This window comes from Fulmarus glacialis, unplaced genomic scaffold (assembly GCF_000690835.1).
Source record: "Fulmarus glacialis isolate BGI_N327 unplaced genomic scaffold, ASM69083v1 scaffold3827, whole genome shotgun sequence".
Classification (NCBI taxonomy): domain Eukaryota; kingdom Metazoa; phylum Chordata; class Aves; order Procellariiformes; family Procellariidae; genus Fulmarus; species Fulmarus glacialis.
In genome coordinates, this window is record NW_009222421.1 from 57,851 (window position 1) to 72,730 (window position 14,880).

General features: G+C 45.1%; 1 protein-coding gene across 1 annotated transcript in view; it reads right to left on the reverse strand.

Annotated features, from left to right (window-relative positions):
• The window catches only part of LOC104079394 (calcium/calmodulin-dependent protein kinase type 1D-like), a 59,512-nt gene extending 48,441 nt beyond the window's left edge, over positions 1-11,071 (reverse strand). The window contains exons 1-3 of the mRNA XM_009581427.1: positions 10,996-11,071; positions 10,026-10,200; positions 8,135-8,209 (exon numbers count right to left, since the gene is read on the reverse strand). Of these exons, the coding sequence (XP_009579722.1) occupies positions 8,135-8,209; positions 10,026-10,200; positions 10,996-11,071 (326 nt within the window). The remainder of the gene's footprint in view (positions 1-8,134; positions 8,210-10,025; positions 10,201-10,995) is intronic.
• Positions 11,072-14,880: the final 3,809 nt, after the last annotated feature.

The following is a 14,880-nucleotide window of genomic DNA, read 5'->3' on the forward strand; positions in this document are numbered from 1 at the left end:
AGTCAGATATGCTTGTCTGATTTATGAGCCCTTCAAATCTTTCTGTAACTTTAAAGAATAATACATTAGAACCAAGTTTATTTGGAATTTTGGCCAAACCTCTTGTCTTCCTTATTGACAACAGCAGCTTTGCAACAACAGATATCTTAAAGAAAAAACCCATTTTCATCTGAATTGTTCACATTTCTGTAAAAGCAAACAACATTATAATGCTGCCTGTTCAATGAAAATGCAGAAATGTTTCTCCATTATCTCTTTATTCCCAAGGCTACAAGGAAAAAAAATCACTCCCCATCAGATGTAGCATAGCGCTTTGATTAAAAAGAAACAAACCCTCAGTGTTGCCTTGCTAATGAATTCATACTGGGACACTTCAGACTAAGCTCACAATAATGAATGCAAGCTTAGGAGCAAGGGTGTTGACATTGTCTACACCTGTTGGAAGTGACTGCCTATAAGTGGTTTCGGAAATCATCATGAGAAAGCCTTTTATAGTCCCCAAGACGAAGAAGATTCTCACCATTCCTGTGTTGCTGTAGGAAGGCTGGACTGATGCCCATGGACTTTAAAACGCCTGCTCCTAGCCACGGCTGAAGGCCTTACACATAAAACAGTACAAGGAAGGCACAGGGCTGCTGGTCAGTGATGTTCCCAGGAGAAGACGCTGTGTTTAGAGGGGACATGGGGAGTAGGAGCTACTGAAAGTCCTGCATAGCCAGAAAAAAGCAGAAAAAACAAAGTCCTAAGGGTAGCTAGGACCATGCCACTTCTGGCATCATACACAATCCACACAATTACAGGTGTCTAAAAGTCATCCTGGAGATCACTCTGTGGTCTATTAATCTGTTACCAACAAATCTACCCCGACATTAATCTTTCCTAGTCTGCTTATAACCTCTCAGCCACTGGAAAGGGGGAGATACTCCTTTGTATTGAACACTCACCAGCGTAACCCAACTGATGTAATAATCTTTTTTCCCCAAAGAAAAAGATGTGAAATTGATGCTGGATTAATAACTACTACCCAGTTCCCAGGGGCATGATGCCAGGGGTCAGTTTATTATGTGGTTAGCAGCTTGCAAAGCTCTAGTGGGAAAGTACTGAAGTTCAGGAAGATTAACTCCTTTAGCCTTTTAACAGGGTGCCCTGTATTGTTCAGTCAACATGCCTTTGAAGATAAGGCATGATTTTTTTTAAGATATCTTTTTTTTGAGCTATACTGATAGACCATGCTCTGACTGCATTAAGCACTAGAAACGGGCTGCAACCGAAACCTGTATTGCACGTGCCCAAATAATAAGGACGATTTCAAAATCTAACGTCCCAGTTCTGCAGTTTCGGTGACATCTGCAATATGTCCACGTTGAAGGCTGTGATGGGCCCAGGATTCATTTTCCTGAGCACTTCTCCCACGATCACGGTCTGATACTCCCAGTTGTGTCACACATGCTCAACCCTATCACTGCTGTCCCACTTTGCTTTCCACGTTCACCAGCTGGATCCATCCCTGGAGAGCTGTGCCTTCTATAGCACTCTCCCCCCAGTTCAAAAAACTCTTGTCCATAGAAGCAGCAAAAGACTTTTTTCAACCACAGGGTATAGTTAGTGCCATTTCTTGTTCCACTGCAGACTCATGAAGGCTGCTTTGCCCAAATCACTGATGTTTCACTCCACAAGCTGTGAGGAAACGAAGTCTTGCCTCACTAGAGCCCCTAAGTCTCTGTTCAGCTGTGTCAAAGCCCAAGCAAAGCTCCCTTGACACTCTGCAGGCTCCTTCCTCGCATGCCCAGATCTGCATCAGCCTTCCTGGTGTTGTAGTTCTTAAGTAGCATTTGCTCCAAAAAAACCAAAACCAAGTGAATAATTTATCCAATAACTGATTAATATAAAATTCATGTATATTTGCTTGACCAGGAATTGGGAACAGGTCTTTCCCTGGCCCATCCATTAAATGTCCTAGCCAATAAACCCCATGAGATCCATCTGCCACGTACATCTACCACACATCTTATTCCTGCGCAGCATGAAGAGGTGCTGGAAGCATGGGGTCCAAGGCTTTGGACACAGACCCAGTGTATTTTCAACGGGTGCCAGGCACTACTTCGGGCTGTCCCTTTTGAGACACCTCAGCTGAGCTAGGAGTACTGGAAATAAAGAGCAGAGTCTATGGGTGTGCAGCTGATCTCCCATCCTGTACCATGAAACAAACTGAATCCCCTGGCCCACGGTCATCAGCTCCAGTGTTCTTCATTACTGGTGGTGTTTCTCCTGTTACCATTACTGTTATTACTAATAATGATAATAACACCATCTGCAGAAAAAGGTGCTGCTGAAGGGCTTCTTTCAGGTGCTTGGACGTAAGTATTTTCTGCTGCTAAAGAACAATCTTGCTTTTATCATTCATGTAAATCCCATTGTGAATGCAGAGATATTTTTTTCTGTCTTTTGCATAAGGCTTTACAGGCACAAAAACCCCAAGTATGGGAATAAATCTCATCGAATGAATGCGGTGCGGCAGATCTATGTTTTGCTTTAATTAGCATCCTGATGTGATAGCGGCTTGGCGTGCGTATCGCTGTTTTGTAACACAGTGCGTCCTTGCTAGACTCCTTAAGGAACCTGGCAAACACGGCACTTCCCTCCATTGTCTGTTGTTTTTCTTGGAGGCTGAATATTTTCATTGAAATGTCACTTGCACACCCCGTCCATGCTTGGCTGCTCTCGGAGTACACTCAGGCATTGGGCTTTCAAAAAACAGAGGGAATTCAGCACTTAATCATGGCTTAGCACTCAGTTTACTTATTTGCAAAACATACCGGTGAAAGGCAAAATCACAAGCAGCATAGTTCCAGTAATAATAAAAACTTTTGCAGATTTTACCGCAGGTAGGTACCTGCCTGTTAGAGCTGCCTCCCAAGCCGTTACAGGGTTATAAGGCGCTGGCGTGTGGTGACAGCAGGAAGGGGACACCGGGACTCTGAGCCTGCAAACTTCTGGGCAGGGCTCTCCTCGGTGCGTGACTTGCGCCCGGCAGGAAGGAGCTCCCGTCATCTTGGCTTTTCTGGGATGGAAATCATCTTAATAATTCAGCAGAGTTAAGATGCCAAGATGGAAAAACCCCAAGGTCAGGGGTTTAGGCTCAGCTCGGGCTGGGTTTTTTTGCAAAGGTAGGGAGAAGCATTTCGGGGTTGACTGAACCGGGCTGCTCACACTAAAAGCTTGTTCTGAGCAGAGATGTCAAAGCCTCGAAAGACCTCACGCAGGGGAAATACTCTGGTTTCCTTGGAGAATCAGAAACACCAGCTGACAGGATCCGGGTAAAGCAGCCCTCCTGCCGAGAGGATCAGACCCACTCTTTGGGAGCACAGCCCTCCAGCAAGGTGGAAAGCTATACCAGACTGGCGGTAGGGTTTTCACTTTCTTTAACTAGATCCTGGTATTAATAGGAATTCCTCTGGATTTGGCACTATTCTTGACTGTGAAAAGAAAGTGCAGAGAAACTCAGAGGTGGGTGTTCAAGTTCGATCATTACTGACCTAGCTACGTGCTTTCCAGGGCCTGCTCCTGTAACCTTTACCCATTTGAACAGTCTCATTACCTTCAGGAGGAATTAGAGAAACAAGACTTCCAGTGTGGCAGGTTAAAATTGCAGCCTGGAATACTTAGTTATTAGGAAATGCTCCGTACCCATAAGGACCTTAAGCAATGGCGTTGATTCCCTGGGGAGCGTGCTACTGGAGATGTTTAAGAACAGGTTAGAAAAACATCTGCTAAGGCTGACTGGCAGTACATCCTGCCCTGGGACAGGCAGATGAATTTGGAGGTGCCTTTTTAGACCTATTTTTAGCCTGTTTTCCAAAGGCAGTGAAGCAATGGCTCCCCCTCCCAGTTTGCCAGCCCTTAGTAACTTCTGACCCATTGGGTGAACTTCAACCAACTTTGACAGAAGAGTAGAGATACCAAAAATATTAAGTTCCTACATATTTTAAGCAAATACGGATGAATAAAGGAGAACAAGGAAATTAATGTCTTCATCGATTTTTAACATGGCCCCATATCCTTTCGGAGAGGCAACAGCCCCAGCTCCCGTGGGGCTGTGACTAGGGCAGGGCGCACACAAATCTGCAGGAAACCAAACTTCACTGCTTCACGCTTCGATGCTGGCCAACAATATGGATGAAGTCAGAGTCAAGCTTTGGGAATCTGCTCCGACTTGCCCAGGCAGCACGTTCAGAAACAGCGTTTGCAAACGGTCCCGAAACACTCAGACAGAAAAGACGTGTTTATGTAAATCCATTTTTACGCATGATTTTCCAGCATGCACAAGATGAATCATCAATACCCAAAGAGGCCGATTATGCCAATGAAATATTAGTATCTGACAGTACTAACCACAGCAGATTATCAGGATATTTCCCTATACTGACGAGGTGAAGTAAGGCAGATAGCTTAGAAGATACACTAGGGTAATTCTTGCCAAGTTGCACCAATAGCAACCAAAAATCCTGTAACTGCTCACTAACAAAGTTTACTACCATATCGAGACATTGTTCAGTAAAACTTTCATTTCTGAAAGCACTTTATTTCCCCCTGTCTTCTACAACATCCTCCAGGGAAATCTCACCCAGCATCCAGAAGGAATGAAACTTTCAGAGTATTTTAGTGTTTGTCTTTGCTGTCTGTGTAGGTCTTAACGGTACTATAGGAAATCCAAGTTTGGAAAGGAGCAGGTGTTTTCTTGGTTTGAAAGCACATCATCTTAATGGAAATATGTCAAAATCTAAATGCTCTACAGTACTTTTCTATAGTGCCTGCAAAATTTTAGCAGAATCATCATAGGAGAGGCAGCAATTATCCTACATCTGTATTCTGCTTTGCAGCTGCACCGGTAACTCCACCTCATACCAAAGCTGAGCAATACTGCTTGGAGCAAAAGACAGCATGGAGTTGTCCATAACCTTGCCAAACTTAGAGTGACTGGGTTGGAATACCCTGTGTTTTGGGAAAATAAATAAAGAAAAAATGGCCCAGTCATTTCTAAGGAACAAGTTAACACTTTGAGACAGCACATGAAATTCTGAGCTGCGAAATCTGGGGTTCTCCAAACTGGACTTTGGTCTACCTTGCACTAAGAGGACTGTGACAGTTTGAACTTTTTTATGATGGCTTGTATACAATGTATGTATAAACAAGGCGGTGAAACCAAAGCCAGAGATCAGATTTCCCCATGACTGTGCCAGGAAACATACAGGACAGATTCACCAACCCTGGGAAGAGCTCCCAGAGGGACTGGCAGGAATAAATTAAGTGTCAAGTAGACGCGGGCAGCCGCCTCTTCACCTCCTGTCCTACCAAGCCCAGCACAGACTCGGCCACCGTGCTTGCCCACGTCTTTGACACAATAAACGAGGTGCAATATTTATCCTTTAAGTTGACCTGCTAACAAGCGTGGCTTTCAAGTAAAAGTAGACGTACCAGAGGGCAAACATACACAGGGAGGCTTGGTCTGCCTCCAAAAGCCTTCTCCCACAGAGGTGCTGTGAGATGCTCAGGGGCTGTAATGTGGATTTTCCACAACATTGCAAGGACTGCTCTAAAGGCTGGTAATGAAAATGCTGTCCACGCAACAAAACGTCTCCCTTGGGAAACATTAGTTAGTGCCCACTTAGCAAGCAATGAGCCAGGGAGAAGGGCATATGGATTTGAGATTTGTTGTGCCCATGATACTGATCTTTGAGTGGCCCTTATTTTACCCCCCCCTTTTTTTTTTCTAATCTAAATGCTGCTTCCTGAAAGTTGCTTGATCAGAACCCCTTCTACTTCATATCAAACCCCAGTTTTAAATGTAGGCAACTATTGTCTTGTTTAGGAGAAATACAAAAATGAGAAGTTAAAAACCCTAATAATCTAATAATAAATAGGGCAGAGATGTAAACAAACAGATACCTCATGCCGTGCAATGCTTCGCAGCTATTGTATCAACAAGTTGGTGTTACCTTGGAAACAAGAGATTATCCATGCATGCCTTCTCCCAGACGGAAACCGGGAAAGGAGGCATGCAGAATGGATTTTGAGTCTTTCGGAGTTGCCACCCAACTATCGATGCCAATTGATGCCAATCCCAACTACTGATGAAAATTCAGAGGCAGTGCAGAGGTTGCACCATCCTTAATGCAACAGCGATGAGGGTAAGTACCTGGCCATCTCGTCCTCTCCACCTTGGGATAACACAACCCTTTTTCAAGAAAGCGCAGAAAAGTTATTCCTTGGAAATACCCTGTGCAGAGCAAAGGACAACATGGCCTTGTTTGATTCTCAGCAGCAAGAGGGCTAGCAGCAGCAAGGAGGGCTAACGTCAAATGACTGTGATAAAATCAAGCTTAAGCTAACATGTTGCACCCCATAGCTGAGGCAGATTAAGAGCACACGCACACACAAGGTTTGTCACACGGGCTTTCTGCATGAGTGGGAGTTTGTTATGGTGCTGTCCCTTGATTGCATTCAAGCGTGTGCCCATATTCAAATAAAACAACCCTGTAGTTTTTGAGGATTTTTCCTGCTTTTTCTTAATAGGAAGGATAAAAAGTATCAATCCTGCTCCCTGGCAGATTCAGCTCAATGCATTTGTATGCAGGATGTCTTGGTCTACCTCGTAACACAAGCCGCAGCTCTTTGTCGGGGCTCAGGCACCCTCAGAGCTGCCACCCCGAACGCTGCGGACAGGTTTCTGGCTGCTGACTTCAGCCAGGCATCCCACCCCGGTGGGCATCAGTGAAGCTGTGTCCATCTGGAACAGCTAAATGCTTGGCCCTTGGAAAATTAGTTGTCTGGGTTTACAAATACAGCTATAACAGAAAGGAAAATTTCCTAGTAAGTGTTGAATTGTGAGCAAGTAGAAATTTATACTAATACATATTCAGTGTCACCTAAGATCACAGATCTACATTTCAGATAACGCAATGATCTGGATGTAAGAAATTTAGAAAAGTGAGGGTTATGCTACATTAAATAAGCTAATAATAAGTAGGAGTAATATTGATTTGTTTTTTTCTAAAGAGATTAAACAAAAATAAGGATTGGTAAATCAACTGGTCACGAAATTGGTACTTCCGACAACCCAGCTGGTTTGTTGGAATTTGTATGACACTGATGTTCCCATGCAAGTCCTTTTGCAGCACTCTGGGCTGAAATGTAGGGCTACAAAAACAGATTAAAATCGTACAGGGCACTGTCCTTCCCACACTGCCAGCAGAACAGCTCCTAACGACATCTCCATGCCTGGACGTTACCAACAGACAAGGGACCAACATGGTCTCCCAGAGCTTCCCGTGGGGTATCAACCCCAGAGCTGCCTCCTCTATCCGATGCTCCAGGCTTCCCTACAGCACATCTGGCTCTTCGCAGCTGTGCTTTATGCCTTTGCCCTGTCTGCTCTGCTCTTGTTTGAGATGACTTCATCATTGAAAAAGAGAGAGACTAGAGATGGCAAGAAGACATTTTAAATCACGTTTTTTAATTGATTTCAGAAAGACGGGGAAAAAAAGAAAAAGCAGTATGAGCACCATTTCCCTCCTCCCTGCCAGGTGGATGTGACGGGAGGACCAGGTCAGCCACAGCGTATCATGCACCTGATGGGATCCTGATCTTCTCAGGCTCAGGGGGAGAAAACGGGGAAGAAGAGGGGCTCTGGTGAGAGAGACGTGTCAAGAATGGTATGAGCTACCACTGCTGCTGAGACAAGGATGATGCTTTCTTGCAAATCCAGCACTCATGCACATGGTGGCATCTCGGGTCACCTCTTGCTCAGTACAGACCAGGTATCTGTTGAGCCTCAGAGAACTAAACCACGGCAACTCCATATGTATAGAGCCAGTTCTGATCCCCTTAACATCTCCTCTTCACTCTGGTTTGATTTGGGTGAGACTATTCACAAAACACCTTAGTTCCCAATTTCACAACAGCCCAGCCCATCACGCCTGGAGACACATTTTTAACCATCTGCTGAGGATTTTGCAGACTGCAGCACACAAGACAAATACTTCTCACGTATCCCATCCTGTGGGTTAAAAAACAAAACCAGAACAAGAGGAGTGGGCAATTTTGACACAAAAACATCAGTAGGTTCAGTACTTACAATTGCATGACCAGATATAAATGGTTCGGGCTTTCATAAATATCTTCCAGGGCAACTATATTTTCATGCTTGATCCTGAAAAAACATAAGATAACATGAAATACTGATTTTTATTTTTTTACATGCCTGCAAGACATAAAGCTATTTTTAGTTAGACACTACTTGTCAACGCTTTATTCAACATCATAAAATATGATCTTAACCGAAGTAAACAGTCAGGAGTGCTTCGCAGCCCAGAATACTGTTATTACTCACAGAAAATTCCTTCAATCCTCTCTGAAGCCAAAATATTCAAGGGTTAAGTATCTGGGGCATTAGAGGTTTACAGTTCCCGTGTTCAGATGCATGAAGATGGTTGGTTGGAGGTTGAAGTCTCAGGACAGCAGCAAAGCAGGGTGCGAGGGGGTGACAGAGGCAGGGTGCGGGCTGGCATGGAGAAGGCCGGGATTTGCCCCCGCGCAGAAGCTGGCACAGGTAGGCAGCAGCCGTACGAGAGCCCCAAGCTCCTTCCCACCAAATTTGCCCTGCTCCGATGTCACTCCTGCTCTGGATGCCCGAATTTGCCTGCAGCGTTATTAAGCACCCCTCAGTATCTGTGCAATGGCTCCAAGCATCTTCATGGGTTTTCTACACCTTCACCATTCCCACCCATCATTCCCACTAAGCCTCTTGTCAAAATGCTAGCTTTAAAGAGAAAAATCATCTCTACAAGCATACATCTAATTAACTACTCAGAGCAATGCCTCTCTGGGTTTGCTCCTTAAATGCTTACAAATAATTTCCAAAGGATACATTTAACTTGTGCAAACCCTAAAGAGACTACCAGTACAACGCCAGGGGCAGAATATTTATTACACCGATTGCAGACAGTTGTTTTAAGAGCAAAAGAAAGCTGGGAAACGCTAAGCAGAGAGCACTCATTAAACAATAGAAGGACACGTTCAGAAAGTAAGTAAAAGTGCATTGCCAGCAAATGCAAAACTCTCTGCATGTTTCAGGGTTCAAGTAGCATAATTAAGATGCTTCACTAAGCTGTCAGAACCTCATCGTCAACGGTCCCAAGTGCCCTAGCGTCTGCGTGAAGATGCCGAGAGCAGAAGGTCCCCTGCGCCCAGCAGGATCTTTCCCGTAAGAACGCAGGCTGATCCAATTTCCTCTGAATTCACTGGAAAGATTATGACTGACCTGAATTCACGCCCATAATCAGTCATCAAAAGCTGCATTCATAGAAGGACCTTCACACACAGGAAATTTAACATCAACAATAAGTGAACTCAAATAAAATGCACTACAGGATGTCAGAGCAACAAATACATGAGTAGGCTCCTCACTCTACATAAATATCTGGTAAATCCCATGATATTTTAGCAAAATTTCCAGGTAGACTGCATCACAAATTAAGTTCTTAATATTAGCAACAGGAAACCAACACACCACCCACTTGGCTTTACACAGCACACGTCTGGAAACCTTTATTTTGCTGTGCAGGTCTAATGCCTGGTCCCTTAAAGGTTACAGTCAGGGCAAGGGCAGTTTTGCCTTGTTGAAGTTAGCTGAAGGTACACTAGGATCCCAAATGACATTTCAAGCAAATAGTCACTTTTAATTGAAATTATTATATGTATTTTTCTATTTTGCTCTACGCACACGCACATTCACGTGATCATTTGTGTATCTCATACCATCGTGATCAAGAAGGCAATTTTAATGCAAATATCTACTATAGCATTATCTGTTTAAAGCCTCCAACTTAGTCTGCCATACAGTTCTTACCATGCACATATTAATGCTTTGCATTACTATTTTTGAGAACCTCAGAGGTTCTCCAAACCAACCTAACCCCCTCCGAGACAGCTGCCAGCAACACCTAACCGTCACCCACAGGACTAACGGGTGGGTTACCCACAAAGGCGAACAGCCAGGGAGGCAGAGGCTAGAAAAGAGCTCATCAGACACGCAACGCCGCACGCTGAGGGTTGCCGCAAGACCCTCTCCCCTTTCTGATTTGCAAAACAAATGGGCACTGCGCCGCTGCGCTCTCCGAAGGCGGATAAACTCGCTTGGTTCTAAAGTGAAGGGGAGAGAAAGGGTTTAGTCCTACCATTGCGGGGTCCTCTTTGAAATCAGATGCAGGATATGAGCATGTGGGATTCAGGGAGACAGGGAATCTAAAATATAATGGGGAAGAAGGCAGCAGAAGAAGCTGAATCACCCCCAAAGTACCAAGGGAGCCACCCCCATAGGGATGAGGGTATTTGGAAGGAGATGTCCATTTGGGAGGTGATACCTGTGCACACCAGCCACTCCAACCGCCGATGGCTGCTGCGCTCGAGGGGCTTGCTGAGATGGGAAGGAGGTATTTTTTTCCACTTTGCCTCAGCCTCCCCACGACCAGCAGGGCCTTAATCGTGGCATTACGCAGTGCTTAGTATTCCCAGTGAAGTGCACATCGCACGCCCGCAAATCAGGCAGCTTGACCTTCACAGCGTTTCTCTACTCAGACGGACACTCAAATGACAAGCTATTTAACAGAGAATAGAATTCAAAATTTAAAAAAAAAAAAAAAATCGATGGAAATCCCTTGGGAAGAAACCTACGGCTTAGATCAAGTTGCGGGTCGTGTTGCTGACGCCGGACCAGAGCAGCCGTGGGCTTCCCAGCAGAGGTCACTGCAGCCAGCAGCAGCACCCGCTCCTCTGCCCTCCGCTCCCCCCAGAAATTCCTGCGCTCCTTTCTTCACTTTGAACCACGGGCGAGCAATCACCTACAGCCCTGATACACATTAATTAACCCTTCAAGGCTGAACACTGTTCATTACAATAACACGCTGGGATTTGGGAGATCAGGTGCGGTATCCTCACCCGTTGTCGATACCACAATGGGGACTGGGAGGACTTTGTCCCACTCCTCTGCGAGCAGATCGGTGGTGCCAGACATGCAGGTAACAGCCAAACAGATACTTCTGGCTTCAACGGATGCTCAGGTACATCAAGAGCTGAGGAAAGCACTGTGCAGAGGCAGCTACTTCATGGTCACAGATCAGGAGGGATTTGGGAATGGCTTAATTAACTCCGCTTTTATCCCTCTCTAGAAGCACTGAGTGAATCTCAAAGGTTCAGAGGATTCATTCTGCTAAACCTCCAAATGCCTCCTCCACGCAGCCCCACCGGTGATCTTGCTTAGCAGAAATACTCACCAGACTATCTGATCTCCTCAAGACCTGCCAGGATTTATTATTTTAAACGGTGCTGCTCTCATTTTACAAAAGGGGAAGCGGCATGCAGAAAAGCTAAAAGTTTTTCTGTAATCACATGAGAGGAGGGAGCAGAGGGGGCCGAGAAACCAGACCCCCTGTCCCCAGAGTATTATCTTAACCAATGGGCCATCTTATTCCAATCCCTTCTCCTTCCCAGCTCAGTGAGAGGATCTTAACCCCACCTCTCCGCAGCCTTTTGCTTCCCTCTGTCTTTCCTCTCTGGCCTCCCCTCTTCCCATCGTGTGGCTCCATGCTGCAATAGATAAACCTGCCCCAGATTAACCCTGCGCAAAGCACCGCATCAATGTTGTTGTGGTACATGATGGTGCAACACTATGGCTGTAGCAGAGGGGACATGGACATGGACTGGGGCGACAGCAGTTCCCATTTATTGTTTCAAAAAAAAAAAGAAAATCCCCGAAAGTGAACATCAAAACATGGGCTTGGTTAAAGCAAATTAGATCAGATTACGTAAATTGTTATGAACAAGGAAACATCCAGCTAAGGAAATCACCCTTACCACCCTTTTAACCTCCCCTTCATCAACACTTGCTTTTTCCCTGATGCTCTCCCTCCTTTGGCAAACCCCAGGTGCTGCTCCCATCTCCCATTCCCTGATGTGTGCCCGCAAATCCCCCCATCTGTGACACGAAGGGCAGGTGCCACCTCCAGCCACTGCTGCTTTGTTCATTTTCAGGAATATTTTGAAGCCGTTTGACAGAAAGATGATGTCTAGAAATAAAAATACAAATAAAGAGAGGCCAATACTTCAACCAATTCACTCAGGACTCTTCACCCCATAAGGCCCCTGAGATGCTGCAATCCAGGGGACAAAGAAGAGGAAAATAAATCTAGAAGTGAGAATCAGGGAAATTTAAGTATACAAAAAACCATGAAGAAACTATGAAGAGAAAGGATGGATTCACCATTTTCAGGGCAGCGCTGGTTTGCATGCCATGCCACAGGCAGACACGAGCCACAAGACTTGATGCAACCATATAAAATTATCAAGTTTCCCCTCCGACCTTTCAGGTCTGTGATTCTGCCCATGTGCTGTTGCAAAGGTGTCAGCAACACAAATGAATGGGGGCAATGTCACACCTGAGCAATATTTTAACATATGAGCAAATTGCCGGCCAAGACTTAAAAGAGCAAACGGAACTGGGCGACCAACGACTTCGGTTGACTTTTCCGAGCATGGCAGCTGTGCAAACAAGGGCTGACGGGAGAACGTTTGATTTGCTGCAGAGCCCCAAGCACAGACTGGTCCCCTTTGCTTCCTGTGGAGTCATTGCACAAGAGCATTGATAGGGGAATTGTCATTTTTCCCTGACTGCTACAGCATCCAGTGCTGCTGAAACACAGAAGCGTCTGCCTCTGAAGGAGCTGAAACCCGAAACAAGACCCGACTTGACCAGGAGCGGCATTTGGCCCTGCATGACAGTTTCCATCAAGCCAAACTGGGTGTGCTCCGGCGCTGGAGTAGTGATGAGTATATGGCGTGGCACCCCAGTGATGCTAAAATCCACCCTCACCATGGGCCAGAACAGAGCCGCCACATCCTACTCACTGCTACCAGAAGGGCACAAGTCCCATAGGATCACAACTAGCCCTAATGGGTAAAACTCACTTCAACATTTGCAAAATAAAATTAAAAAATCAATATATTCCATGGGCTTTGGCTGGAGATTGCTTTTAAGAAGCAAAGGATTAAAATATGGAAGTTGATGTACCACAAGGGAAACTAAATCCTTTAATGACTGAGCTTCCTGTACATCTCTGCTGGCTCCTGACTATCCCAGAGGCCAAAGAGCTGAAAGAAAACTCGTTGCATATTGCCGTGGATCGTTAATTAGAGGGGTAGCACTCTGCACAGATAAAAGCAGAGGACCCAGATTTTGCTGTTGCTTTGGCTGCCGAGCTGCCAGGAGACCATGTTAAATATCCCAGCTGCAAAAGCATGCTACAAACTATGATTAAATCACTTACATTAACACCTATCATATTTAACACTGAAAACTAGGATCAGTTAGAAGAATACCATGCAAAAACCTTGGGCAAACACGAGAGCCATTTAAGTAGGGCAGGTTCCCTCCGTAACAACTCTTTCCGAGTCAGTGTTACATTTGCAAGACATGACATTTAATGCTGCACCTCCATGAACAGCACGTGTCACGGATAAAATGCCACAAGAAAGCACAAATAATTTTGTGAAAGCCAGAACTAACAGAGCCTAAGTCTGTAAGGATTTGTAGCTTTGAGTAACCAAATGTCTTTGCGAATAAATGTTCCATTATTTCCGCATATAGAGAGTTTTGCCAGCAGCATGGGGGTTACTGGGCTTGATGAATTCACTAGTTGGCCAAGGGAAGTGTTTAAATCAGAGCTTCTGCTCTGGAGGACACTAGAAACTTACCTCTGCTCCACTGTCTTATGCGGTTGAAACAAATCAATAATTTCAACGGAAATTAGGATAGCCTCACACATATTCACACAGAGTGATCATATCAGATTGCTTTCCACATGAAAGAAAACTACTAAAAAATCTTCAGGATGGCTCATAATGATGTGAGAACTCACGGGAACAAACCAGCCTGCTCCCAAGGGCAAAACGTGACAAGTCTGCTAAGAAGGGAATAGGGTAAGTGAGATGGCAAGGGTTGCTACAGGGAAGGAAACTGATGGCTGTCCTGAAAATGGCTGGCTGACTGCAGCAGAGCTCTGCCCACTACTCCTGATCTGGAAAAACCTTCAAATACTGATGCTATCCATGCGACTTGTAGTGCCTTACCTTCATGCAAGGCATCTTACAATTCAGACCTTTGAAAATCAACCGGACATGTATGATGTGAGGTACCATATCTCTAATTCTACCCTTTCTCATCCCGTAGCCCCCAAACATCCTCCAGGACAGGTATTTTTCAGATGGATATTCCCCATATAGCTTCACTGATATTTACATGAGCAGAGTTCAGCATGACATTTCTCCCATTGTCCAGGTTTCCCTCCCACGTGGACCTTCTGGTGTGAAAAGAAGAAATGTAAGCTCCAGTTCAAGCTTTTTTTTTTGCACAGTTGGTATTTATCAGGTCTTTCTCATCCATCGACTCTCTGGTATCTTGTAAAAGGCGACTTTATAGCAGAGCTTTCCCCCTCAAACAGGGCACAAACTATCTTGTGGGATTTTATATCTCAGATTGAAACCTTCTGTCTCCTTGATGATTTCAGGCCACCCAACAGGAATACCTTTTATACCACTGTTGCATAGTCAGCAAATAGTCTACTGACAGCACTGTACGATGACTCCAAGCAGCCACGAGAGGTGGCCCCAAGCAGTTCACAAGAAGCAAGCGGGAACTGCATAGGTTGGGGCTGATTGCAGTAAAGTTTGCAGAGGGAAAAAAAGGGGTTGGTTGATTTGATTTTCTTTTGCACACAAAAGTGAAGTTCCAGCTTGGAAGATTAATCATAGAATCATTAAGGTTGGAAA